This window comes from Ambystoma mexicanum, chromosome 10 (assembly GCF_040938575.1).
Source record: "Ambystoma mexicanum isolate Mex_15411 chromosome 10, UKY_AmexF1_1, whole genome shotgun sequence".
Lineage (NCBI taxonomy): Eukaryota > Metazoa > Chordata > Amphibia > Caudata > Ambystomatidae > Ambystoma > Ambystoma mexicanum.
Genome location: NC_090932.1, coordinates 804135971 through 804154475, shown reverse-complemented (window position 1 = coordinate 804154475; position 18505 = coordinate 804135971). Strand labels below are relative to the sequence as shown.

The 18505-nt window shown below is 45.9% G+C and overlaps 1 protein-coding gene across 1 annotated transcript in view; it reads right to left on the bottom strand.

Annotated features, from left to right (window-relative positions):
- SMC4 (structural maintenance of chromosomes 4) overlaps positions 1–18505 on the bottom strand; it is a 1048897-nt gene that overhangs the window by 191649 nt on the left and 838743 nt on the right. The window contains exon 20 of the mRNA XM_069618465.1: positions 3643–3816. Coding sequence (XP_069474566.1) covers positions 3643–3816 — 174 coding nt within the window. The remainder of the gene's footprint in view (positions 1–3642; positions 3817–18505) is intronic.

The following is an 18505-nucleotide window of genomic DNA, read 5'->3' as shown; positions in this document are numbered from 1 at the left end:
CCCAAATGGCAAAAATCAAAACTGACGAGAAACGCCAGCGGCGAACCTCAGGTACTGTCTGTGCTGGTATTGGATTGGCACAAGAAATTAAGCATCTTTAAGGTCCAATGAAAACAGCCAGTCCTGAAGCTGGAGGGCCTATAGGATCGGAGACAGGGTAACCATCTTGAACTTGTCCTTCCTGAGGAACTTGGTCAATTATCGGAGGTCCAAGATTGGTCTCAATCCTCTGTCCTTTTTTGGAATTAGAAAGCATGAGGAGTACCAACCCTTGTTCCTCTCCGCTACAGGAACTGGTTCTATAGCACCTTCCTCCAGCAGGGTTAAGATTTACTGCATAGGGAGCAGATCTGGAACTTTGAAATAGCAGTTCCCCGTTGGAGGACAGGCTTTTTTTTAGAAAGGGAAGGCAGTAACGCTGGGCTACTGTTTCCAATGCCCATGCATCTGAAGTAATGCCTCGCCATTCTTTCAGATGCAGCGAGTCTGCCCCCCCCCCCTCCACTGCGGTCTTGTGAACTAAGACCTCAGAGAGGTTTGGAAGCCCCTGCAGCAGTGGCTGATGGTAAAGCAGCCACTGCCTGGGCAGTTCTAGTTCCTCTTCCCCGTCCACGTCCTCTCCTCCAACTCAGGAGTAAAAGATAAAGGACCAACAAATCTGTGCAGAACTACTAGCCGCCATGGACCTGCTGAAGCGGTCAGCAGTGTCGAGACCCGTCTGGAGGGATTTGCACATTGCATCTTTCCCTTGACTAGATTGAAAAATCTGTCTCTTTCCTCCCTTCGGGGATATGATCAGCCACCATTGCTACACATTCCCAAATAGTACAACTTAATCTGGCCAACATGCATGTAGCATTTGTTGACTTTAGGGGGCCATACTTCCCGCAGAGAAAATGTTCTAGGCCCAAGTGTCATAACGTTTGTCATCTGTGTCTGGGTGAATAGACGGTTAAGCGTTCTGTTTAGAGGTTGATGTGGCAGCTTGTAAGACTAAACTTTCAGGCGTGGGATGCTTTGTTAAGTAACTGGGGTCACTACTGGTCGCCCTTTATTTTGCCGTTAATTTTTTTATTCACTGCCGAATCAATTCTGGCGTTTCCCAAATTTGTACTCTCTCCTTTGCAATACCACATGAAAAGGAAGAATAGGATCCTCCTGGGGTCCTTTATCTAGGATGTCAGTCAGATGATCCTGTTCATATATAGGTGTGGGTTTTTTCCACCAGATATATTCTACCACCCTGAACATTAAACATCTAAAAGACCCTTCAGTATGGCAAGTAGGGCCCGGTCTCCCAAACTATTAATTCTGGTGACACATCTAGTCCACTTGCATTTTGTATGGATGCCTGTATGTTTTTTTATCCTCGATTCCTCCAAGATCCAAGGCTCAGGAACCCCAGGTTTCCATATTGAAGACCAAAAGGTCATGAATCACCTTAAGAATGTTCTGCTTCATCATAAAACAAAGATAGTGAATCAAATAAGTCCTTTCTTGGTAATGGTGTATACACCTTTTCTATGATCCTCAATGGTGTGGCAGAAATCTACGACACCGTCGACTTCCACGCTTTCAGACTTGTATGGTACTTTTGGCGTCTAGGACCTGTCATGGGGAGTCTTTCGGCACCAATGGCGTTGAAGACTTCTTCCTCGAGGAAGATTTGTCTCGACTCAAGGGATCCTTCGGGCACTTTCGAGATTTTTTTCTGTGCTTTTTCTTGTAGAGTTTTTCGACCTGGGGGTGGCTTTCTAGGGGGAGGGGGGTAATGGGTTGGTGGTGTCAAGGCTGCATACTTGAAAACGTCCATAATTTCTATTCTGAGCTTCTCCCACTCAGCTGGAGAGGCTGATTTCGTTAGACATTTCACCTGTTCTGGGGAACTGACGACCTATGATGCCTTTTCATGTCATTTGTCTTTTTACGATGAGAAATATTTCTCGACTCGTCTGAAGGCACTTTTTTCGACAGCATTGAAAGGGATTTTGAGCGTGCAAGGAACCGAGGCACCACAGGCACACCCAATGGGGGTCGGTAAAGGACATCTTCACCCCACAATCTTGGTACTTTTTAAACCCTGATCTCTAAGACGCGATGCCATTTTCAAGAAATATACTCGAAGATTCTGAATAGGAAACTGAAGCGTACCGTATCCGAAGCGATAACTTTTGCAGAAAAACTGAACTGAAGCAAGTGGTCGCTGCACACGCTTTTTTAACATTGATTATGTTGACAGAGGCCTCCGAGTCGACTGACAGACGTGCTGTGCACTCAGCTGGAAAAATTATTCTGAAGCAGCTGAAGCTTGATATGGAAATAGAAAATGAGGAATACGTGTGAGCACAATCCATTCAAAAGTGTTAAACAAAAATCAGTCTCCAGTTATGGTCAGGACGTAGGCATGAAGCATAACGCGTGCATGCTCTCTAGAGTAAAAGATCTGCCACAGAACCAGCTCTCAAACCCTGTGGTGTAAGGCATAAACCTTGAGGTCACAATAAAAGACATTGCCGTACATCACACCTAAAATGTTTCTCAAGCATCCAAACACCGAAAAGGACCAGTGGTTGGGGAACCAAGGATTGACCAGATGTCCCACGCATTCTTTACATCTAAATATCTTTTTGATTTTGTGCTGCTCGGCATAAAGATCCCGTTCCCACCACCTGTCCCAGGGAACAACCCATAAGCATGGAATAACAGGCATAGGCCATAAGAGCATTTACTGTTCAAACGTAGGGTTTTATTTCAGTACAAACCACATATAACTTGTTTCAAATCAATGTATCCTTTCAACAAATAGTTTAATTCCTTCCTTTAACAAAGATAAATGTCACATTCCTTCCTTAAAATAAAAAAAAAATAAAGGACAGCACCTTAAAAACAAGACCATTGCCAAGTGCAACAAAGGTCTTTAGATACAAAGGGACACAAAAGAAAAATGACAGACATCTTGCAGCTCCATTTCAAATCTATTCCAACTATTTCTCTTTTAGAATGCGATTTCCACCAAGAAAAATTCAATCAATGTCATTAACAGGACTGGCGTGAGGTGCTCATACCAGTAGAGCTTCTCCAAATGAAGGTTTTTCCTTTATCTTGGATTCGTGGTAATTTTCCCATTATTAATAAAGGCTAGTGGCAGAGGTACCTTTAAGAGGCTGCCATGCTGTACAAAATAAAAGGTGCGCCCAAAAAATATAATCTAAATAAACAACTGCCACCAGCCTGTCTATACTTTACATTGTATGGGAAAAAGTACATAGGAGAAGTCACAGAAGATCTAACTCCAAAAATCAGTGACGGTTGAACAACGAGCAGATATTAAGAGGGTCCCATTGAAGCAGATGAGAATGATTTTTGCTTTCTGCAACTTTAATAGATAGTATACAGAGGTGTGGCAATGCTTTAACCACTTAGTTTAAACATGAGCCATAATTAGCTTTGCAAAATAAACTGGAAGCGTGGGTTAATTCCCCAAACAAAATATCCATTAAAATTAACATCAAATATTGATACATTTTGCGGCAATATTTCCAAAATCTTTGCCTCAGAAAAAAGGCATTGGGGTTGTAAACAGTCGATTGAGTATCCACAAGAAACATTTGTATAGATATATACACAGACATTTTACAGTACCTCTCTTTGCCAGTATTTTATCTTTGACTGATGCTCGGTAATGTGACTGTCTATTTGTTCAATTTTAAGCCTGATGTTAAGAGCTTCTTTTTGAAGGGCATGCTCATTTTCTTGAATGTTTTTAATTTCTTGAAGTAAAGTGCGATGCTCCTCTTGTATGTCAGGCAAAGTTCCCTAAAGGGGGGAAAAATGCATTCTTAAATAAATCCAGCAAATGTCTAAAATGCAGTTCAAAACAATCCACATTCAGGCCAGAATATTATTCAATCGGCTTAATACATGCATCTATCGCGGTGCCCCCAAACATGAATCACCAACCGATACCTGCCTGTTCTGCCATTTTTTACACCATGGAGGTTATAACAAAACATATGCATATCGAAGGGACAGCTTGGAAGGCATTGTGAAAGAATGAGAGCAAGGACTAGGAGTACCAGGATCACAAAGAAGGTAATTTGTTTTTTCATAGTCCAGCATTCGGCTCTTCCACCTTCCCAACTGTTAGGCAAACCAGACTGCAGATTATGTTTTGGGTAGAGGAGATTACAAATGCCGGCTAGATTTCAAGCAAAAAATGTTCACAGTACTAACTGGCCAAATACAGCATCCCTCCAACGATCCAAAGAATAGTGCCCGACAGACATGAGAAGTAACCCAGATGACCACACAACAGATGTCTTAAATGAGGACAGGATTCTGAAAGGACAACGATGCTGCCTTCGCTCTGGTAGTATGAGTGTTAGGAAAGTTTCCCATTTGTGTGTTATTTTCCCTCCAGTTGTGTATCCAACATTTTGCTGCTGTTTAAACGCCATAGTCTGACTTTTGCCAGTGAAGCACAGCCTTCAGCTGCACTCCACTGAGCTTTTGCTCACATTATTATGGGGAAACTGACATGCCCTTAAAGACAGTCAGTATGGAAGACTGTTTCCCTTAGTCCTTTCCAATGTTGCAACTTTTCTGCAGATTGTTACAAGTTCACAATGTACCTTACAGTACAGTGCGCTTGGGTCTTCCTTTCATTTCCAAGACTCCCTCAGGACATTTTAGGAGAAGTGCAGATGTGCCTTGGCCAGGGCTGGTGGCAGCTCATCTTTTTGCCTATTTTTAACCCTTTCTTGCCATGCAAACCGTGTTTACCGCTCCAAAATGGCCATGCCACGAGGTTCTTTGTCCTGTCCTTTGGCCATCTTGCCCCTCTGCCTCCCTCAGGTCGAGCTGACCCGGGTCAGACCCTTATTTGGTCATGCATTTTCCTGTGAAATGCCAAGCTTTCGCAGTCTTCTGTGTGCCTCCAGGATGTGGTCTGGACTGTAGTTCCAATACACATCCTGGGTGCCAGAGAGTCTGGTGTGCTGTGAATGAATGGGACCACTGTGGTCCGTGATTGGTCCACGTCTGTGTGCCTGTATGTGAGCATATCTCCCATTGAGGCCTATTTGTTTTGGCGCGAAGGAGATTCTGGATAAGAGATGGCTCCAAACACCCATACCAGGTCGATCCGAGTTCTCACTGAATCTAGGATAGGATCCAAGCATCCTGAAACTAAGATTCTGAGTCGAGGCAGCACTGGTGAACTGCTGGAAGGTTTGGCACCCTGAGCCCACTCTTGTCCCGCTGAACCCCTCTGCATCTGATCGTACCAGAAGGTCTGCAAAGGCGCTTCGGCCCATTTGAATAGTGGGACTAACTATTCATAGCACCTTAATCTAAAACGGCAAGTAAGCCTCTACAGAAGTGTCCCTGCGCCAACCAGTGGTCTGACCAGCTTGCGTAGAACCTTTGCTTTGAAACCGCTGCTGTTTCGAGGAGACCCTTGAAACTTGGTACATCGCAAGCTTTGTGTTGACAGCACACACCGAATTTCATACACTTGGCATTATCTTATTGATAAGATACTGTTTTGCATCGTAATATTACGATGGAGCTGAATATATAAACACTAGCGGGGTAAATGAACATCAAAATATATTAGCAAGAAGAAATGTGGCTAACTAAGAAATGTTACACCAAAATATGCATAAAATAGTCAAGTGAGGAATGAAAGTAATAGATAACAGGAAACAAGATAGAGGATACGAAAGTCACTGAAAAAATGTTTATGTCTTAGATGGATATGCCCAACAATGTTTCAATCCAGAGCAATGTGTTATACATTGCCATATGTACTTTGAGTATTTGAATGAACACAATGATATCAAAACATAGGTTCCTCAACAAATTCATGGACATGATTCCCATAGTACAAGTGGTATACTTTTAACAAGAGGGCATGCAGTCAATAGCTGTTTCGTTGATTTGACCGTTTTTGCACACCCGGCCGAATCTAGCTCTAGAGGGCAGTTGGTTGTAGCATCCTTTGTTGGCAAAAGCCAGTAGATCTATTCTCAAGAGAAGAAAACGTCTGAGTCTACTGGAAGGGCAAGATTCAGATAGTTCTGGGTGTTCTTAAAGGAGTATAATATATAGTGTACAAAATTTTCCAACCAGTCCCAGAGGTCGACCCGTTTGGCCAAAGCAATTTGCGTTGAATTGCTGGTTCCGTTCCCACTAGCAATCCAACATATAACCTTATGAAAAGATTGGCGAGGTATCTCGTCCTTGGAATTGCATAAGTAGTGCACCTTGTTTTGTGCCAAGCAGGGATCACACAAAACTAATCCAACCCCCGGGCTATGTGAGGTGGAGGTCCCCTCCTCACTGCCAGGGGGCTGGATTGGCTTCAGTTTCACGTCTGGTGCATAAAGCACACCGTCGTGAAAGTGAAAGTAATTTTCACCGCAGCAGCCATTTCGGGCTGCTGTGGTGAAAATAGGTGAGTTCACCTTTCTCCCCCTCGATCTCTGGCTGTATTTCAAGCCAGAGATCAAGGGACACCCTTTGTGACAGCATTGCTGCTCGCGGATTGGCCGCAGGGCGCTCGATGCGTGGGCAGCAATGCCCCACTAGACACCAGGGAAACGTTTTGTGACATGGGGGGCTGCTTACAGTAAGCAGCCCTCGCCCCCCCCGGCCCTCAAAGCATGGGGGCACATATATAATGACACCTGGGGACAGACAGGTGACCATCTGCCCCCAGGGGTGGGGGCATAAAGCAAAAAAAAAAAAAAAAAAGAATAACGTGATGGGAAGGGGGGAGGGTGTTTGGGGGCCCTAGCCACCAGGGATTATTTCGGAAATGGCGTCATTGGAAAGGGGAGACTCTACCCTTTCCAATGACACCCTTTGTGACAGCATTGCTGCCCGTGGATTGGGCGCAAGGTGCTTGATTTGTGGGCAGCAATGCCCACTAGACACCAGGGATGTCTTTGAATGTGGGGTGGAGGTGGGGGCTGCTTATTGGCCTACCACCACATGTCTTACCTTCCTGCGTCCCCACACGTGTCCCGATGAAAACGGTACCTCACATGTGTGGGTGCACCTACCGGGGGTGCAAAAGGAAAAGGGTAACCCAGTGGTAACCCTAAGCCTTTCGGCACAGCCCATTTTGTTCATGGGGGCAACCTACAGATTTGGGCCTAGGGTGTCGAAGCCAGCAAGGAAAACAGGGAACCCCATACATTTCCCAAAAGAGGACACCCGTGGGAATGCACAGAGGTCTTACTTGTGCGAAGCGGCCCAGAATTTATTACCCAGAACGCCAGACGAAAAGTCGCAGACAAAATAACAGATTTGTTCCCCGCCATCATTGACCATTGAATAAGAAGGTCATGAAGGGCCTCCTGGATGGCCTCGCTGGTGTTGGCACCAGGAGGATTATAAATGGTGATAAGTATTCTTTCAATAGCGTCTTCAAAAGACCCAACCAGTTCAATGGCAATGATGTTATCCTCTTGGTTAGTTTTCATTTGGCTAGAGTTGATTGACTAACTCCCACAATCAGCCCCCCATAAGGTCTTCCCCTTAGTCCTTTTTTGGCAAGTGACTGGTAAATCAGGTACCTATTGAGGATGACAGGGAAGGTTAGCCAAGTTTCTTGTAGGCATATGCATGAATGATCAGTTAAAGTGTGACCTGTCTGGGGTGAGAATCTGCAACAGTTCCATGATGCAATGGTATGATCTGACTGTTTATAGCTTGAGGGAACGATTCTGCACGCCAAGACAACACCCTCTGGATATCGGCGAGCTGAACTTGTTCACCTACGGGTAAAGAAGAAACTGCAGCAATTTCAACAGTCCCTTTATTGTCCATCTTGGGCCAGCTCGGATCTTCCAATTAGGGATCGGCATCAATCTCTATGTCCACCACATGTAGGCTCTCCTTGTAGCGTCGCATCATTTGGGCAGTGGATAGAAACTTGCAGTGGATAGCGGATACATTAGCTGCGGCACTGAATGAAGTCTGGACATAAATTCAGATCTGGTAAGTCAATTGCGTTTGCTTTGTTGGTAAAGGTTCATGATACAGAGTCGGTTACCTGAGTGGTCAGTTGCGTTAGTCTTATTTATAGCTGAGATGGTTATTTTATCTTTACCTGGAGGAGCAGTTAGTGGATTTTTGTTTGGAGGAAAATAATTATCGATCAGTGCACACCTAATTGTCGGTCAATACATGAAGTAGTTACATAAACACTTTTAAAGATTCTGGGTGCTGGGGAGGAATACACGCCCTGACACTGCAGCCTTTGTAAAACGAACTAAGAAAAGTGTCTAAATTTAAAGACACTCCCGTCCCCTGCACACCATTAAAGCTGAAATAAATCAGTTGGTACAATACTTAGATTTTCAAAAATATAATGAAATGTTAGGTAATAAACCATAAATAAAAACAGATTGTGTATATTCAGTTGTTAAATCAAAACTATCAACTTCAAATATGGCCATCATAAAAAGAAAAGGGAAAAAAACACAATATTCTTATGCTGAGACGAGATTACCAACTCTACGTGTTTCGGGGAAAGCAAATGGCCAAGCAATTTTAACTAGCTGGTTTATCCTGGACAACGACATAGAATTCTCATCAGATGCAGAGGAGTCACTCGATTTGGGCTTCTCCCAACAAAACTAAGAAAAGTGTCTAAATTTAAAGACACTCCTGTCCCCTGCACACCATTAAAGCTGAAATAAATCAGTCGGTACAATACTTAGATTTTCACAAATATATAATGAAATGTTAGGTAATAAACCATAAATAAAAGATAGTTTTGATTTAACAATTGAATATACACAAACAATAATCAACTTCACATATGGCCATCATAAAAGGCAAAGGGGAAAAAAACAATTTTCTTATGCTGAAATGAGATTTCCAACTCTACGCGAAACTCCCCATCAGGAGCAAAAGAATCTGCAATTACAATATATACCTAACATTTTTAATCACCTCTGACTGTATTCTGACTGTATTGCAAACTTGCCATAATCTGTTTTGGATGAAAAGCTTGCATAGTGCAGTAAATTATTAACATCAGTTGGTTTATGGAATAATGTTTTGATCTGATTATTGATAATTTCCAACTGAAAATCTAGAAAGTGTAATTTAGGGTCGCCAATTTCCAAAGTAAATTTGATGCATGAATGTTTCATTTTTTTGGAGTGACACCAGTGTTAAAATATGTTGCACCAACCACGAAGAAAATCATAATCATCATGCATGGAATGAGCACGTTTTTTTGCATTAGGTTTGAAGTGATTGCCGGTAATGATTTGTTCAATGTAATTGAGAGTTTATCATATTAAGAGGTGATTAATAATCTTATGTATATATGTAATCGCAGATTTCTTTTGCTCATGAAGGGGAGTTTCGCGTAGAGTTGGAAATCTAATCTCAGCATAAGAACATTGTGTTTTTCCCTTTGCTTTTTATGATGGCCATATGTGAAGTTGAATATTGTTTGTGTATATTCAATTGTTAAATCAAAACTATATGTTTTTATTTATGGTTTATTACCTAACATTTCATTAAATATTTGTGAAAATCTAAGTATTGTACCACTGATTTATTTCAGCTTTAATGGTGTGCAGGGGACGGGAGTGTCTTTAAAGTTAGACACTTCTTAGTTTAGTTCGGAGGAGCCCAAAAGCGAGTGACTCCTCTGCATCCAATGGGAATTCATTCTCGTTGTCCAGGATAATCCAGCTAGTTAAAATTGCTTGGCCATTTGCTTTGTTTTTTGGCCTTGGTAGCTTTCTTTCTGGACTTCATGTGGCTGCAGGGGGAGGCACCTACGCATGGCTTCTTGCTCATTGCCGACCATCTGACAAGTCTACGTTTCTTACGTGGAAAAACACAACTGAATTATTGACTCAAGATCCGGCAGACTTTGTAGGGCCGCCATCTGCAAAAGTCAGATTTATAACATCCTCAGCACGATTATCATTTATTTGGCCCACTGGCCCAAGTCTTAGAGTGTTCGAGGATGCAACCGCACATTTTTAAGAGTATTTTTAAGGCAAATTGTAGAGAAGCCATAGAGGATTGTAGCTCGGCCAAAGCTGTGGGGTTGGACAGTGAGATTTCGTTGGACTCCTTGCAACTACTGGCAGCAGATGGTTCCTGATGTACAGCTAGGTTAGGAGATGCCGATAATCTACTAGAGTGTTCCCTTGGGGACTGAGACTGTCCAGAATTCGAGCCTTGTTGGGGGGGGGGGCGCACAGGGGGGCAGGGGAGAGGTGTCCCTGGTAGATTCGTAGGAGCCAGGGTCATTGAACTCTGCATAGAAAGACAACTCAAGAAGTGAGTGGTTATCTAGGTCGACATAATACGTGACGTCCTGGGGGATAGTTATGTTGGCAATAGCTGGTTCCGCTTCATCTGTAATTGAAGGTTCCCCCCCCCACTTGTTCAGTGGTTGGGAAATATTTGGTTATTGCTCCAATTGTAAGAGGCTCCTGTTTTTTTTAATTTGGATTTGCTCATTGTGCCGCCGTTAGAGCCGACAGCAGCTTTGTTGATGCATTTTTGCAAGTTATAGCAGCATGTCACTGTCACAGACACGCTCTAGATTCTCACTGGATTTCACCATTTTGTGTACTTGGCCTCAGGCACTTAATAGACTTATTGGTTAAAGAAGTGCCATTGGGTGTCAATTATTAATTGCCCCAAAGTGCAGACACTCACTACACACGAAGGGGCAAACAGCAAGCAAATTGTCACGAGACTAATCAACTTTGTGCCGCTGTGGTCAACCTTTGAAAATATGGTGCAGGTTGCAGCAGGGCCTTGAGCTGGTAAGTGAAGTGGCTCTTTGAGAACACCGCAGACAATGGGCAGCAACCGGTAGCAGGCGATGAAGCATGCAGTCCCCCAGCTGTAGTTAGTCTCCTGATTCGATGAGTAAAACAGATTGTAGTGAACAATGGGTCAGCCAGGATCAAAGGATATGACCCAAAGTCTCCCGGCTGTAAATTAATCTCAAAATTCGAATAAAGCAATGAAACTGAGTGCCTTTGCTGATAAAATCAGTTACTAAGTTTGAGAGAGTAACTGAACAGTGAGTTGTAACACTGTTGTTCTGCCACAACAAACCCGCCGTTATGATGTGCTCATTAAAGAGCATTAAAAAGCAATGCCGTGATGGACTCCTCGGGCACAGGATTATGCAGCAAACTCAAGACTATGGCCAGTGCAGACAGTCGTATCAGCGACTAGGAATATGTCAATATAGAGCCTGGCACGTGCAGTTGATGGGTAGTCTTACCTCAGTGACCCACTCTGTGACCTTCTCAAAGAGTAGGTCGCGGCCCCCAGGCCAGTCTGCGGTATATCAGTAAGATCAGGGATGGAACAAGCAGTGGAATAAGCTGTAATGCAGGGGCCTTGACGAACCCACACAGGAGCTGCTTGGCGTCCGAAGAAAGGACCCTCTACGACATGGTCCACGTGTCAAGCCGCACCTCCAAAGTTTCCAACAGGAAAGCAGAGCAGTGATGCCGAAACAGAGGCCGTTTCCGACAACGATCTATCTGTTATAGTAGTGTTTTGGTTTGAAATCTTACTATTGATATTTGCTTTATGTTTGAGTTCAAAGGCCTTGAATAAATGTGTGTGTATAACACACCTGACTGGGAGTGATTTGTAGTGTCCTTTAATCTGTGTGCTCATTGAGGTCTTTCAGTCACCCTCACCCCTCCCGAGACCTAGTCTTGACCACCGCCAATGCCATGATTGGTATGGCTTGTCTAGAAGGTTACCCTGTTCCAAGAAACTAGGGTGGCCTTTTGAACCTCTACCCACTAGGTCAGAGTTCAGAAATACATCTGAACGATGAGCATGCAATCTTTGTGAAACCTGAAGACAAGCAAGTTCGAAAGCCTAAGAAATACAGGTCACTACGCATCTCCCATCTAGAGATGTAAGATTTACTTGCTGTATTCCCAAGGGAATTACCAATGTTAAGGACGTTTTTGTACCACTCCCTGTTGAGGATGCTACAAATAACCCCATGGTGAAGGCCAAAACATGTTACAAGAAAGGGAAGGAAAACTGCTCAAACATGAATAGTTTGGTAAGGGCAACAAGGCTCAACTCTCAGATAGGGGTAAGTAGGCCGGCACGCAAGTCCAATTATTCAACAAACAAATCTAGAAAATACACGATACTGATATCCTGAAAAATACTTTAATAAAGTCACAAAACGATCAGTTCAACTAAGTACTTACTTCAATAATACACAGTATTAAAGCTATGTCAAGTATATTTAAAAAGAGGAATGCCTATACAAGGACTCTAACCCCAATGTCTACGCGTGGGTCATTTGCCAAGGGCAAGCACCCATCATAAAAGAACAGAATGGCGAGAACCAGGATATAATACAACTTAAGCAGTTAAGTACCCAGCAGCGTGCACAACTTAGCTCAGTGCCCTAGAGACAATCGAGTTTGTTTTAGGCCCATTGTAAAAGTAGCCAAAAAGCCACTATATGAAAAGATCCAAGGATACCAGATATCCTAACTACACTTCACAGTGATGTGTTTAATTTTAACAATATAAGAATTCAGTCTCTTTATGTACTGACCGTCTTGGGGACTAGTCAGTTTCCCCACATCAATGAACCAACAAAGTTAACAGTCATCTACTGATATAGATAACATGGAGACAGTTACTCCAACTAAGTTCTTTAAAGTGGATCACTTGAAAAGGTTCTGTAGTGACAGGGGCCTAACAGTCTCTGGCACTGAAGCAGAATTGTGAAAATTGTTGATTTTGAGAAAAACAAAATGTGTACCTCCCTTATCTAAATGGTTCCTGGTAGTGGGGCTGGGGATGGACCCAGCCGCAGTAATCAAGTTGCTGCCACTGCAGTTTCTAATGGTGAGGAAGAGCAGGAGGAAAGTGAATCTTCTGGACTTTTGTCCGTTACCACCTCAGATGCCGAGGCATTGTTTGACCTGAAAAATTACAAGTTACTCACCATAGTGAGCCCCTTTTCTCCGTACTGCATGGGCGTCCCTTCCAAGGGACGGGAGACAACCCTTTTCACCAGAAAAAACATCGCCTTTGAGGCGCACGGGGGTGCGGCCCTGGGAGCATGCAGTACCCTGACTCCGCCAACGGGTACCACACCTCAGTCCCCATTGACGTATCGACAATATTTAACATTGCCTAATGACACCAATGTTATAAGGGGGAGCAGGGGATGGTGGGATGTATGGAGGAAAGGGGGCTAAGAGTACATTAGTAACTACAGTGAGTAACTTGCAATTACTCTTCCGTCCCGTCCCCTTTCGTCCATACTGCATGGATGATTACAACTGAATGTAGCTCCAGGGTGGAGAGGAGACCCTCCTTAACCAAATAGGTTCCTTAGAACCACCTGTCCGAAGGCCGCATCTGACTTCGAGCTGGCGTCCAAATAGTAATGCTTACAGAAAGCATAAAGGGTGGCCCAGATGGCCCCCTTGCTTATGACTTGCCATGGAACCTGCTGCTGGAATGAGATGGCCGTGGCCTTGGCTCTGACAGCGTGAGCATGCACATTAGCTGGCAGGGGCTTGTGCTGCCCCTCATAGGCCTCCTTGATGGCCAGGCCATCCACCGTGCCATAGAGCCTTGGATGCTTGATACCCGGGTCTGGAACCGCACCCCCCCCCCCCTACCCACCCACCAAAAAGTGACAAAGTGCGTCTGACTTGCAGAAGCCCATGGTCCGGTCCAGATAGAATTTCAGAGCGCTCCCGACATCCAGACAGTGGAAGACTCCGAGCCTCGTCCTTGGGGTCAGCAAAACGTACACAAGACTGAATCCTCATTTAGATGGAACGCAGAGGGTACTTTAGGTAAGAACGCCGGCTGAGTCCACAGGACCACCTTATTCCTGTGGAAAGGGGTATAGTGTCTGAGCCTGGTTCTCAGACTCTGCGAGCGGAGGGGAGTCCAATTAACAAAGCTGTCTTAAAGGTGACCAGCCTGATGTCCGCAGACACCATTGGTTCAATGGGTGTGCGCGCCAAGGTCGCCCAAGACCACATTGAGGTCCCACACAGCGGTTTGGTACTCTGGAAATAATTTTAACCCACATAGGAGTTGACCAACCAAACTGGTTTCAGCTCCACAGTCAACCTAGATCTACTAGTTTGAACCTTTCTCCAACGACAAATTGCACAGATATGAACACATCCGTACTTTAGATTAATACTAGGGGGTGTGTGTACAACAATGCAGATTACTGATCATTTTGTGCAAATATTGTTTCTTTGGTTGCTACTTTGTAACAATGTGAATATGATGTAATATTTATTCCACAAAGTAATACTAACACTTCTGATGCATACATTGAGATGTGTTTTTATGTGAAGAATCATAGTACCCACATTATGTTCATTTATTGTATTATGAATATGTGCAATATAAATCCAGTCCCGGGGACTGGCGTTGATGAATAAAAGCAAAATGCCTTGAGCACGAAAGCAATGGCTCAGGGTAGATTTTTTGAATTTATATCCAGAACAAAATAACCCCTGTATTTGGATACTCAGCTTACTTTTGAAGCACTAATAGAAACAGCTTGATACAGTACAATAGAACACTCTAAGCGAGACTAGATTTAGAAGCATTTGCATGTGGTTGGAGCCCCCCATTTTTGTTATCTATTCCCACACAGGGTGTGGCTTCTTGATGGGCGGGTAGAGCCTGGACAAGCCCACCAGAACTTTGACTATCGGGTTGGGAGAAGACTTCCTCCTCCAAATTTTCATAGGCACCTATGGCTACCAGATAGGTGCAGCATGTGTCCATCTGTATGCCTGAGTGAGCAAGGTGTGCCGAGAAGGAGAGCACACCATCCTGTGTGCACGTAGGGGTTCGATCTCAGAGTCCACCAAATGACAGAACCTTATCCATTTACTCTTGTACTGGCTCCTGGTAGCCTTGCTCCTGGCACCCTGAATGACCTCCACGTTAGCCTGTAATAGGCTCAGGTACAGGAGGGTGACCTGCGCAGGAACCACGCTGCGAGGACCAATTTCTGGGGGGCAGGGTGTATGACCCTGCCCCCCCTGCTGGGACAGGAGATGGGCTGGTGGAAGGTGAATGGGTGGTCTGTCCATGAAGTTGAGCAGTTCGGAGCCATCAGAAAGATGCTGAGGTGACAAGCTTCCTTTATCTTGCGGATTACCCTGCGGACCAGGGGTGTGGAGGAAAGGAATAGGCTGTCATGCTGTCCCACCGTATCTTTTATGCGTTGCCCAGGGAGCCCGGGCCCTGCCAAGACGCAAACTGATGGCACTTCCTGTTCTTCCAGGAGGCAAAAAGATCCACCTAAGGGTGCCCCCATCTGCCGAAGACCTTCAGCAGAACCCGGTCGTTCAATTGCTATTCATAATTATCTGCTTCCCATCTGCTGAGCTTGTCCGCTTCCAAGTTAGCCTCCCCCGGGAGGTGGAAGGCCGTGAGGTAGATGTTCTCCAGTGCCCATTTCCACATGCTGTCCGTTAGTCTGCACAGTGGAGGGGACCTGGTTCCCCCCACCCCCCGCTTGTTGACAGTACATGCTGGTGGAGTCGGTCTGGACAAGGAGAGACTTGCCCCCAAAGAGTGGAAGGAAGGCTCTGAGAGCTAGCCAGATGGCCCAGAGTTCCAGCTAGTCTATATGCGACTTCTGCTCCTGCCGGGTCCAAACCCCATGGAAGCTGGGGCTGTCCAGAGTGGCACCCCAGCTTTCCAGGGTGGAGTCCGTAGTGATGGTGACGCGAGGGGCCAGCTGCCGGAAGGGATTATTGGTCCGCAGATTGCAGTCCCCGGACCACCATGAGAGGTCCAGGTGCAGAGAAGGAGGTATGCTGAACAGCCCTGCTTGGGAACCCCTCTCCTCACTCCATGAGGTTGCGAAGTGCACCTGTAACCTCCTGATCCAGAGTCTTGTGTGTGGCAAAGCCAGGAGGACCGCTGCCATGATACCCAAGTGTTGGTACCACCAGGCCCAGGTCACTGCTCTGGTAATCAAGTGCGTAGTGGCTTACTTGAGGGACGTATCCGAGATGAGGTCCAGGAAGGTGAGGCTCTGCGTGGGCTGCAGCCGAGACTTCTTGAGGGTGATCGTAAACCCCAGGTCACGGAGTGTGCTCATAAGTGCGGAGAAGTGTGGGTAACCCCCTCCGGAGATCTCGCCGTGACGAGCCAGTCCAGGTAGACATGGTGGCCCTGAGGAGGGCTGCCACTGCATTCATGAGTCTGGTAAATACCCTGGGGGCTGAGATCAGACCAAAGGGTAGCACCTTGTATTGGCAATGGCAGCCCATGATCCTGAAGCGCAGGAACGAGGGATGTGCTTGCCAAATCGGGACGTGTAGATAGGCGTACTTCAGATCTAGGGAGCACATTTAGTCTCCCCGGTCTAGTGTCTCAGCAATGAGTGCTGGCATAATGATCTGAATTTCTGAAGAGGGAGAGGTTGAGGGTGGATAGGTACAACACAACTCTCAGGCCAGACTGGTGGTTCTTTTGTATGGTGAAAATCCTGGAATAGAAGCCCAATCCTCTCTGGGTGGCTGGGACTTCTTCCACTGCCTGGCTCTCGCCGAGCGACTGGATCTACGCCAACAGAGTTGACGTCCAAATCTGTGGGAGGGGAAGGAGGAGGAGAGGAAGGGACCGGTATGCGGTACGCCGAGGATACTACATAGAGGATACAGGGGTGCACAAAGTTCTGTAGCCAAAAATGCCAGTGAAAGGGAAGCCTGCCCCCCACCGGAGACACGTGCACCCGAAGGGACGAGTCATGCCTTTCCTTCCAAGGCTGATGCCGAGGAGGGGTACTGGAAGAAGCCCTTGCTCTCCCCGCCCTTTGTTGTTTGTGCCGGTGCTGACTCGGCGAGCTGTCAGGCTGTCTCGACCTCTGTTCCTGGAAGCCCTGGAACCTCCTGAATGACTGCCCACTGTCGGAGCGTTGATGCGACTGGGTGTACAGCTTGGGCGTGGCCTTCGTTAGGATAAAGACGTCGCAGTTTGCGAGCTGTTCTTTTTATCCAATTACTCGTCGGTGGTAGAGTCAAAGGTCACTACCCTCGAACAGAAGGTCCAATATGCGTTCCTGGACATCAGGGTTAAATTTATTAGCCCAAAGCCATGTCGTCCTTCTCATGTCTGTGGCGATGCAGATGGCCCGGCCAGAGGCTTCGATGTGGGCCACAGTGGACTTAACAATGTCCTGCGCTACCAGCTTGGCTTCTAGACCCGCCTTAAAGAGTGCCTGGCTCTGCACTGGAAGTCCACCATCTCCTGCCAAAGCCTCTGGTTAACAGCTGCCAGCATGGCACCCGCGTTGGCTCGACGCACGTGCAGCGATGCGTTGGAGTACAGCTTCTTCCCATACGCCTCCAAGATCTTCTCCTTGCCTAGCAGAGCTGAGGACGGCTTAGAGTAGAGTGATGCTGCAGCGATCACTGAAGAAGAGTGGGGTTGAGGGTGCGCCGACAGCAAGAGTGGATCCACCTCCATCTGTCTATACTTGGCATTGAGGAACCGGTTGACAGGTTGGGCCGAGTGGCTTGAGCCACCTCTTTTTGGCCAAAACCACAACGTCTTTCTGCAACGGGATACCTGTTTTGGTAGGATTGAGTGAGGACTTCTGCAAGATAAGCCCCACCCCACCCCGCCTCCTCGGGCAACTCGACCTGGGGTTGAGGAAGGCCCAAATAATCTGCCAAACCTGCAAGCCTGTCATGGAAGGCCTTCGCTGACGACGTGTCAGGGTCAACCTACTCGTCTGTGTCCAGAGTGTCTGGCTGGTCCGGAGCAGGTGGAGGAATGCTGGGCGCTGTGGGCTGCGGTGTGGAGACCGGAGGCTGCTGTGGAACAGCCTGTACTGTGGGAGGCAGGGGAGCAGGAATCGAAGGAGCCGGCTGTTAGGCAGAATTATATGCAGTACCCTTTCGGAACACCACACACAATTAAGACCACAAGTGGCAGTACAAATTCACCTTTGGTACAAGCCTTTACTAACAGTAAAAGTGGTAGCGATGGCTGAGCAGCCAGACTTCTCAAGAGCAAGTGAGCAGTATCAAAGTTACACAAAGGTCAACAATTACTACGATTCTAACAAACACTGACTCAAGGTCTCTGAGTAAAAGAAAAACATTTACTTACATCAGTTGTAGAACATCTCACTAAGGTAAAGCAGATTAAAAAGCACACTCTTAATACACCACACCACTTCCAATCAGTTCCAGACAGGTTAAGCTCACAAAATGAAGTGGGAGCAAAATGGCACTCCAGAAATTTAAAATGGAGGGGAAGACAAAGTTAGGCAGAAATTAAACCCCACCAAAAGGTAAGTAGTCAGGGCAATTGAGCAAGAGGAACTACAGTGATAGAATCAGGTAAAAGAGGCTCAGGGCCAAAGTCAATAGGTCAAAAGTATTTTGCTCAAGATCACACGGTTCAGGGTAGTTTGCGGTAAAGTTTGTGCCATGAGTTCCGG